This window comes from Notothenia coriiceps, unplaced genomic scaffold, assembly GCF_000735185.1.
Source record: "Notothenia coriiceps isolate Sejong01 unplaced genomic scaffold, NC01 NC01_scaffold00026216, whole genome shotgun sequence".
NCBI classification, from domain to species: Eukaryota; Metazoa; Chordata; class Actinopteri; order Perciformes; family Nototheniidae; genus Notothenia; species Notothenia coriiceps.
Window position 1 is genome coordinate 3032 of NW_011358917.1, and position 9760 is coordinate 12791.

Genomic DNA, 9760 nt, shown 5'->3' on the forward strand with positions numbered 1-9760 from the left:
ATGAAATCTTAGCAAGCAGTTTCGAAAACTTTAAACGTTGTGAATGTATGTGTTTGTTTAGAATAAATACGCCGAATTAAAACACGTGTCAAATTGAGTGTTAATAAGTCTTAAAATCGTTTCTACAACATGTAAGCTGGTAAAAAAAAGAGTATAAAACTTTTAAATTGACAGAACTTTGAACGCAGTTTGGCTTGTTGCTCCAAACATTATCGTACAGGAATGTTTGACAACACAAAAGCCAGCAACAACACAATGAAAAGAGGAATTGTGCCTACCTCAGGCTTGAGACTGAAAGAAAACAAAGTGACAATAAAAACGCTGCGTTTCACAACAACAACAACAACAGAGAGGTAAAGGAGTTTTAAAAGTTGAAGGTAACGCAGTCCTTCACTTCCCCTTCATGGAAAGCCGTCTAACCGGTTAGTGTAATACTGAACCTAATATTCCTGCTCTCATTTCAGCAATTTTTTTTTCTTTTAATTTGAGAGGTGAACAAAAGCTGAATACAGTGCGACAATAGGTGATAATCCACACCCTGAAAGTTGTGGGTCGTTAGAGAAAAGATGTCCTTATTCAGATCAGCTGATACCTGAAGGGGGCGTGGTCTCCTGTTGAAGCCTAAAGGAAACACCTCAGGTTTAAAAACGAGAAAATTCAGGCTGAAAATCTATTTAATAAATACAAATGTAAGGGTTTAAAGTAAAACATCTGTTATATAACTTGAGTGGTATTTACTTTGAAATATGTTGTATTTAGTCATTATTTGAAAATAACTGAATCAGTAAATATTCACCTATTTTTACCACAGTTCTACAAAAGAGTCTCAACACAATTCCTCAATGTATTTAAATCTCTAAATAGTGGAATTAGAGTGTTTACCATGACATTAACACCATTGAAATCAATTTAAAGTATGAAGTAAATAGTCTTTATTCAAATATTCTGTTACACTGACCAATCTTAATATATATTAATACATTAAACGACAAATAAATGCATTAGTATAACCCAGTTAAATGTATTTGACGATAAAAACATAAAGTAATGGACACATTTCTATAATCACAACCTATTAACATGTCAAAAGTCTGCTTTAAGTTTGACAATTTGATAGAATATTATAAAGGTTATCAAGGTAGGAATATTATAACCGTATCTACCTGTAAACACAAAGACATTTACATGGATGCCACATGGCAAGGCCAAAAGAAGAGGAGAAATAAACATTCATTACTCAGATGTGTAGTTATTTAATCATTGTCTTAGCACAGTTACATATTAAAAATAAATTACCCTATACAGTATACAACATTCGTTTTTATTGTGAATATGTAAACAATATATCGTATTCAACAAAGAGTACTGTAATGCTGTAGGTAAACACTACTACTACACTACTTTAACTCAACCAACCTATCATGTATTATTTTTACAACAATTTATAATGTTAAAAACTCCATAAGGCGATGCAAGGGTCCTTTTTTGCCTGTGTTGTTTCATTGTAGATTCTCAACTAAAAACATTTATATCATACCGATATCTGACATTGGGGTTTGTAGAACTGATAGGAAATGCAGGAAATAAAATACAATTTAACACATGGTTGAAACTGTGTCAGAAAAGTGAAATAAAGCTCCTTCAGTAAATACAGTGGGTGGATAATTTTAAGCAAAAATCATTTCAAATATTTAAACTAAAAACACCTGTGACCACAAAGCTACTTTTAACGGTTTACCCTCAGAACATGCATACAGTGCTCAAAAAAGTGCCCGTTTCCCTGTTAACCTTTTTATGTGCATACAATAAACATCTTACACTTTTTCACAAATACAAGAGCAATCTACAGCCTCAATGGATATTTAAAATACAAATAAAACAGCCTTACACTCCCTTTAAATGTCTGAAACTGCAGGTACTGGACAGATGGACTCCTTCACACCGACAGTTCCCTCATTTAGCCAGTAGAGGGGGTGGTGGTGCCTTTAGAAATACCTATATTCAAAGTGTCCTCCTCACATGTTTCCGGTAGCATCCTGCAGCTCCTCTCGGATGGAGTTGAGCTCCATTATGCCGACGTTGAGCACATTGGCCACCTCCTTTATCCGACACACCGCCTCCTTCTTGCAGCCTTTCTTCAGCTCTCGAGAGTCCTTGGCGAAGTACTTGTCCATGCCGGTGAAGAATCCTTGGACGGAAGCAACCAAGTTGTCCGTTGTCTCCGTCCCGTGCATCACGGGCGTGTCCACCAGGCTGATCATCTGCACCGCGCGGCGGATCTCCCAGTCCTTGGAGTAGTGTTGGGTGCCCGACCGGAGGAAAGGGTGCCCGCGGAGCTTGATGAGGCCCTGGTTGACAAAGTGGAGGATCTTCCCGATGGCCAGCAGGTGAGCTTCGTAGTCACCTAGCACTATCTCCACCTAGGGAAGGAAGAGGAGGGAGAGTCCATAGTTGTCGGTTTGATGTTAAAACAAGTCATTTCAAGCAGGAGTTTGGACCAACCAGTGCTTTTCTACATTTGTATCTTTGAAAGTGTACAAATTCATGACATCAACAGAGGTAAACACTAGGGCTGTACCCGAATATTCGTTCGTTGGAGTACTATTCGGGTTTCAATTTCGTTATTCGTTTTGTTTGTTTTTTTCCTGTTTCTTTTTCAAATTGAATTTATTGAAATCTCCAATATCAACGTAAGAGCTTGTGCCTCTTCAGGGGGTGCTAACACTTAGCCATAAAAGTTATCGTTTACTTTCTCCGTCTTTATATGTAGATGACTTTTCTCCGTTACGTTGTTTCCAAAGCAACAACAACTTCCTGTCAACTGCGCTAACTCTCCTTCAAAAATAAAAGCATGTCCATAAATAGGAAGCCAAGCCAAATTACACTTAAGACATATACAACTGCAACGAAAGTAACAAACACAATGCGATATCCTTTTCATTTTCAAAGAACACAAATTGGGTTACATTAACAAATAACTATAAAACAACAATACTGTAGAATAACAAAATGAATGCCGTGAATAAGCGGTTCACTGCGGTTCACTGCTGATTACCTACCTCCCCCCTCCCCCCCCCTTTTGCTTCTGTTGAGTTTGTGGTTTAAAATTGACGTATTTGTTGATGGAGTTTGGTGGCTTTGACGAGAAGATATTAATTAAATTAAGAATTAATTAAGAATTATTAATCAATTAAGAAGTAAAATGACTTAGTTTTGCAAAATAATGACTTAAACTTTCAAAATAACTTAACACTTAACTAAGTCATTATTTTGAGTATGTTAGTCCTTAAAATGACATCCATCAGGTCTTGATTCTTTATTCTGGCACCAATCGGCTTCCATACTTCTGAGACATTTCCTCCCTTTTCAGATTACGGCTTACCTTCTTGCGGTCGTGCAGGTTGTGAACGTTATCCGAGATTGCCGCTGAGGCTGAAGCGATTCCTCCGGCCGTCGCCACTCCCACACCAACAGCGGTTATCACCAGAGAGGCTCCGAAGGTAAAAGGTGCCAGAGCCAGACCAGCGATGGCCGTCACCCCCCCCACAGCCGTGGTGGTTCCTCCGGTGATGCCGGCGATCTTGGCTTTCTGGTGGAAAGTGTTGATGTCGTCGGCGATGGAGTGCAGCCTGAGGATGGACTGCCAGAGGAACTCGGCTCGCTCCGTGAAGATTTGGTTGAAGACACGCAGGCCGCGTTGAACCTTGTCCGCCAAGGTGGTGAACGACCTGGGGTTTATTCGGAAGCAGAAGCAAAGTTATGCTTGGTCGTGTCCGTAAGAAAGCAGCAAAACAAATGTAAACAAATTACATTTTCCGAAAGCCAAAGGTCTACTCTTGTTACAAATCCAAACTATATTTAGTTTAGCATCATATATGGCAAAGAAAACCTCACATTTGAGAAGTTAGAACCATCAAATGTTTGGCTTTTTTGCTGGAGAAGTCACTGAAACAAAGAATCAAGGACTTTTCCTCCCACAATCAGTTGTACAAGACGCTTGTTTATAATTTTACTAGACCAATACTTCAACATTAATATAAACTGACATACTTAGATTCATCCTCTTTTAAGACTTTGTCCTCGTCGTCTGATGGCACCTCGTCCCATTCTGAAAGGAAGCAACAGGTGTTATCTAAGTGCTTTTGTATTAATCAGGTTATTCAATCTGTTGCTCAAAATAAATGTCAATGTGACTCACGCTCCACTGTGTGCCACCACTCCATCAAACTGTCCGTGTCCTGTGACGGAAACAAAAAGCGTAAGTGTCACAACATCACAAAGGGAAATTCACACGCCATTGTTGACTTCTATCCTTGCTGTTCTTGAAAAACAGATTCCTTTCCATTCATTAATTTACTCTTTTAAAAAAGTTTCCTCGGTTTATTATTTAGTTTTTCAATTAAATAGTATTTTTAATATTTATTTGAACGCAGGTCACCACTCAGACCAAGTGAACTATACGGCGGCCATTTTCACAGTATTTAAATTAAAGGTTGAATGAAAGACTAAAAAAAGGGAAATGGTGGTGAAGTCGACGATTTCCATTTAATCTAATTAAATAGAAACTGACCCCGTCCTCGTAGTCGTCCTCCAGCTCTTCTAAAGCCTGCTCGTCAATCTGAGCTGCCAGCCACTCCGCCTGCATGAGGGTGGGGGGGGGTGACAAAAACAAGCCCGTAAATACGTCAATAAGTCTTTGATACATACTTTAAAGTGGACCTATCATGCTATATTTGAATAATATAGTGTAGGGCCATACCTATATAAGGCATATTTATACTTTTTATTTTTCAAAATACCAAACAGATCATGCATTTTAATGCAGTAATAAAAACCTGGCTTTATGCGAGACTCTTTAGGCTTTCCTACACTGGGGGGTGTGTTGGGGAGTGTGTGTGTAATGTGGCTGTACCGGCTCCGTCACATGTCAGAGGAATGTGTCCCATCAGGAATACACATGATAACATGAATAAGCTTACAGTGAAAAACAATTCTTTCTCATGTGCAGCTTGGGTAAACAATGCCAGTTGGTGACCTAGAGTTACTCTGACGATCAGGATTTAGCAAATAAGCTTGAGTGTGCAATAGTATTATTATTTTATTTCTACGGTGCATTTACTAGCTTTAAGAGTGTAATAATAATACATTTCATTTATATAGCACGCTTTAAAAACAACGTAATCAAGGTGCTTCACAATGCTATAAGGAGAAAATAATAAAATAGAAGTTATCTAAGGAGCATATTGAATACAATGTAGTGATATAAAAAAAAGGTTAAGAGCATAAAAGGTTAGAATAAAAAATAAGTAAAAGGACAGTCAATAAAATGTGGGGCGGAACAGTGTGTTAAAAAGAAGCTCAAATGTATCTGAAAAACTGCAACATACAGTATGTAGAGACATCAGTGCTGCACGGGACCATTTAATACATGAATCAGAAAAGTAAATCTGATTCATTATCCAATACAAAGTTTGTAGTTTCATCAGCCTAAACAGTGTGTTGCTACATCGCCAGTTACAGTTGCATGAAGGTAAAAGTGAAGATGTAGGGTAAATAAAAACAGAACACGAGGACATTGATCAGGACATCAGCATACCTGGTTTGAACTGGAGATGAGGAAGTTTATCTAAGTATGAAGACATACCATTTTGACACAAATCACTTGCCAAGTAAGCAACACATTTATGACTTCCTCTTAGAGAGCGCATACGTACCCTGGCAGCCTCCGACAGGAAGTCAGCTGACGTAGCTCCGGCTGGATCCTCATACTCTGGACGATTGGCTTTACTCTGGTATCAAGAAGGAAACACATAGTGAGCATGTCATACTTTCTAACTTTATTCCTAATGTGATTTTAGAAGAACTCGCCGATTCACCTTCGTCTTGTGTTTTTTGAAGCCTTTAAGTTTTGATTTCTTCTTCTGTTGAAAAGAAACAAGTGTTAAGAGGTTAAATAACTGCAGAGCAAAGCAGTAAAAGTGAACGTGAGGAATACCGGTTTGCAGGTTTCCACTTCTTCACCCTCCTCGCTGTAACGCGTCTCCCCGGGACTCATGAAATCTTTTCCTGTTTGGGTAAAGTCGCCCTCAGCGAAGGGATCCTGCAAAATAATGTTAGAAATGCAGTCAATACAACAGAAAATATATGAATGCAATCAAAATGTAAATCAAACATACGCTGGCTGCTTGCTGAGGGTTCTGCTGGCTGAATCCAGTCGCCTCTCTCTGACCTTTGGCTGATTTGCGCGGGACGGGAAAAGGGCCTTTCTTTTTGGAGAGTTTCTTAAAGAAGGAACACAATATTTATTGTTAATAAAAGCTTAAAGGGATTAAGTCTGGACCATTATTACGGTGACTTGGTAGCTACAGTATGTACATGGCATCATCTTGTACATATCTCTGCTTCAGTTTCTCTTTGAATAAAACCACATTGTACATTTTAAATTGATATAATCTGTTCAATATTTAATACTACATCTGTCATATATTTATGTATAATACCTTGTTAAATTCAACATGTATATTTTCTACTTTCTTGTTTATTTCTTGTCTTGAATTCGTATTGTACAATGCCATGTGCGCAACGCTAACATGTCCCAAATTGGGATCAATAAAGTACTATCTTATGTTATCTTATATTTAAAGCATTTAAAAATGTACCGGTTTGCAGTACTCCATCCACTCATCGTCGTCTAACTCGTCCGCTGAGCAGCTGCCCTTCTTTTTCTGAGCATTGTTGAAATCCAGCATGTTCTCCTATTTAAATAAAAGCATTAAAAAATGAGGTAAAAACGATTTTCTTCATCTCTTATTGCTTTTAAACCAAAAAAGATTACCTTCGAGCTTCGACGACCCGTTTGTAGCATCTTCATCTTCGTTGGTTTCTTCTATTGATGACAGAAAAAATAAAAATACTATTTTAGTGAAACCGGTATATGTTCCAGAAAATGTATGTATGAAATAGAAATAAGATCGTTACAGGTTTGCAGTCGTCCATTTCATATGGGTCTTCGTCTCCATTGAATCCTGCAGACATAGGGCGTGTTTTCTGGAAGTGCTTATCGTCCAAGTAAGCAGCCTAAGCAACAGATTCAAAAGAAGGTTAGTATTCGAGCAGCATACAGTGAAAACCATGCAGCAAATAATAACGGTGAAATTATAAAATATGTCAAGAAACACATCGTATAATGGTAAGAATACGAATAAAGTACCTTGCTAGTTGAGTGAAGAGTGTGGCGTCTCTCCACATCCTCAAAAGCATCATCCTGTACATTAAATCAGAATTATGTTTAATTTAATATGCCGTTAATGCACATTAAATGTAAATAATATCCTACTTTTATATTGTGTTAGCCATAAGTGTACCCTTCAATAGTAATTTACAGATTTCTATTTTCCCTCTTTTAGTATTCTATTTTGAGATGTTTATATTGTGTGATTGTTTATTTTCTATTATTTTTTTATTTCTAATTATGTGCAATACTTTGTTTTACATGCCAAACAAAAACATCTCCAAATTTGGGATTAATAAAGTATTTTAAATATCTTTAATTTACATGTAAAAAATATGTTTCAGCAGTGTTATGCAAGTGGATTTTCTTTAACATCATTATTTTGTATAAATAGCTGTCCTAAGCATGCCTGAACTTAAAAAGCCAAACAAAATGGGCAACTCAAACTGAAAAAATCAGAACCTAAAAAGCAGGAATAAACCATAGCAATAGAAAACGAGTAAATCAAATCGATAATTTTCCCATTAAAGACGTCTGTTTACTTCACCGAACTGTAGGGGGTCGTTACCTGGGATTTATTACGAGGTGTGTAGCCATGTGCTCCGAAAAGTTCATCTTGGGATCGCTCCTGGAAGGAAAAAAAAAAGTTGACACACATTACACTGCTGGAGATGACCATAGTTAAATACAAAGCATAAGCAACACACACATCCTTTACAGAGACTTGATATGTTTAAATATGTGCAGTTGTACCTTTGAGTCTCTGCGAGGTGTGTATCCGTGAGCTCCCTTCTGTTTATGGAAAAGTTAACAAGTTAAAGTGAATGTATCAGTGTATAAAAAAATACGTACGGTACATGATACGAGCGATACCTTTTCCACGGTGATTGCAAATCCTCTGTGAGGCACAAACTTAATTTTCATCTTCTTCTTCTTTTTCTTCTACAGAGAGAAAATAATGGTTTGCCAAAATCAATGCATGCCAGAGAATTCAGTGCTTAAATGTCTCAATATCTAAAGTTGTGTTGTTATAAGTATTCGAACGTCCATGGCTGTCAACCTCTTTGTGCTGGGCTCCCAATTCCTCCTCCTCATCTTCTTCCTCCTCCTCCTCTTCTTCCTCCTCTTCGTCCTCCTCCTCCCAAGTGACATCATCCAAAGCTGTCCCCTGTTATGATTGAACACAGCATCAAAAACTGTTTAGCGATTTCTCCAAAACTGTTTACTAAGAAAATCACTTGCTGACAAAGCGTTAACTAAAAAGGATATTAATGTGCGTTCTGAGTTTTGTCTATAAAATTCAAACGTTTACTACTCGTCAAAAATAAGAACAGAGATGAAGAGAATGGATATTTGTTTAATGTGCATGCTGCAAATATCTGTAAAATGTTTAATATTTCTAACTTCTCGATATCAGTGGGATTGTATATTAAATCTTACAGTATGTGATGTATTTGTCATTTTCATTTATTTCTATTAATAAAAAGCCGTTCAATTTTTCAATCCATTCAATCTAGCATTCTTTCCCTTTTTGTTATTTCCTTATTTACTTTCATTAAGTGTAAAGTATGTTGTGCTACATTTCTCTATATTGGGTTGTTACTACTACTTTGTGCATTTTTCATCAATTCCATATAAAAAAAAAAAAATCAAAAGGTCGTTTTTTTTCCTTCTTGCATCTTGTCTGAAGCAGAAAATGTAGAAAATAACCAGTTTTAAAAAACAGTTGTCAGACTGCAGGTACGTTACCTCTGACCAGCGGCGTACAGTCGACTCTTTCTTGCTGACCCTTTGCCTTCTGATCTCTTCTGCCTGTTGTGGAATCACAAAGAAAAAGACATCAGAATTGCTGAATGGATCAAATAAGTCACATGTAAGAAAGCTTTTCACACTACAGGGTGGCTGGAATGGACGTAACTCGCATGGCAAGTACAGAAAAAAGAAACAAAATAACGTCTCCGATATCTCACCTTCAGGTCTTGTCCGTTCATTTGCTTTCCATCCAGCACGGAGGAATTAGCGGACGCTCTTCTAAGCAGCTTATTGACTTTGGTCTTCACATTTTCCTTCTGATGACAAAATAATACATTGTTAAAGCATCACTGGTTTATCACCACGACTGAGACAAACAGAAATACTGTACAGAAACAAAAGAGCATACTTTGTAGTCCACCCCATATTGCTCACTATCTTCATTCTCTTCTGTAGACGTGTTTGTTTCTGATAAATACTCCTGAAAAACAGAATAATTGCATTTAAACTGAGCGGTTATAAAGACATAGGAGTGTTTACAGCGTTAATATTGCCATGTGTTATCTAGATCAGTGGTTCCCAACCTGGGGGGCGCGCCCCAGAAAAGTCCTTGGGGGCGCCAGGCCTCATATGATTTGAGGCCAAATATCATATTTAGACTTTTTTTTTTACATATAATTGTAAGGCAATACATGATTGTCAATAAAAGACTTGTAGTTACAATACAATAAAATATAAAAAATAATTGATTAATTAATTTTAATACAAATTAGTTAG

The 9760-nt window shown here is 37.3% G+C and overlaps 1 protein-coding gene across 2 annotated transcripts in view; it reads right to left on the reverse strand.

Annotated features, from left to right (window-relative positions):
• Positions 1 to 1237: 1237 nt before the first annotated feature.
• LOC104956634 (uncharacterized) overlaps positions 1238 to 9760 on the reverse strand; it is a 13810-nt gene continuing 5287 nt past the window's right edge. For both annotated transcript variants that reach the window (XM_010784149.1, XM_010784148.1), the window contains 20 exons: positions 9393 to 9464; positions 9202 to 9300; positions 8981 to 9043; positions 8292 to 8399; positions 8105 to 8173; positions 7985 to 8023; positions 7800 to 7859; positions 7211 to 7264; positions 6979 to 7077; positions 6836 to 6886; positions 6660 to 6755; positions 6177 to 6281; positions 5996 to 6100; positions 5877 to 5921; positions 5715 to 5789; positions 4571 to 4639; positions 4199 to 4238; positions 4051 to 4108; positions 3383 to 3728; positions 1238 to 2420 (listed from right to left, as the gene is read on the reverse strand). In XM_010784149.1, the coding sequence (XP_010782451.1) occupies positions 2016 to 2420; positions 3383 to 3728; positions 4051 to 4108; positions 4199 to 4238; positions 4571 to 4639; positions 5715 to 5789; positions 5877 to 5921; positions 5996 to 6100; positions 6177 to 6281; positions 6660 to 6755; positions 6836 to 6886; positions 6979 to 7077; positions 7211 to 7264; positions 7800 to 7859; positions 7985 to 8023; positions 8105 to 8173; positions 8292 to 8399; positions 8981 to 9043; positions 9202 to 9300; positions 9393 to 9464 (2058 nt within the window). In that variant the 3' untranslated portion in view covers positions 1238 to 2015. The remainder of the gene's footprint in view (positions 2421 to 3382; positions 3729 to 4050; positions 4109 to 4198; positions 4239 to 4570; positions 4640 to 5714; positions 5790 to 5876; positions 5922 to 5995; positions 6101 to 6176; positions 6282 to 6659; positions 6756 to 6835; positions 6887 to 6978; positions 7078 to 7210; positions 7265 to 7799; positions 7860 to 7984; positions 8024 to 8104; positions 8174 to 8291; positions 8400 to 8980; positions 9044 to 9201; positions 9301 to 9392; positions 9465 to 9760) is intronic.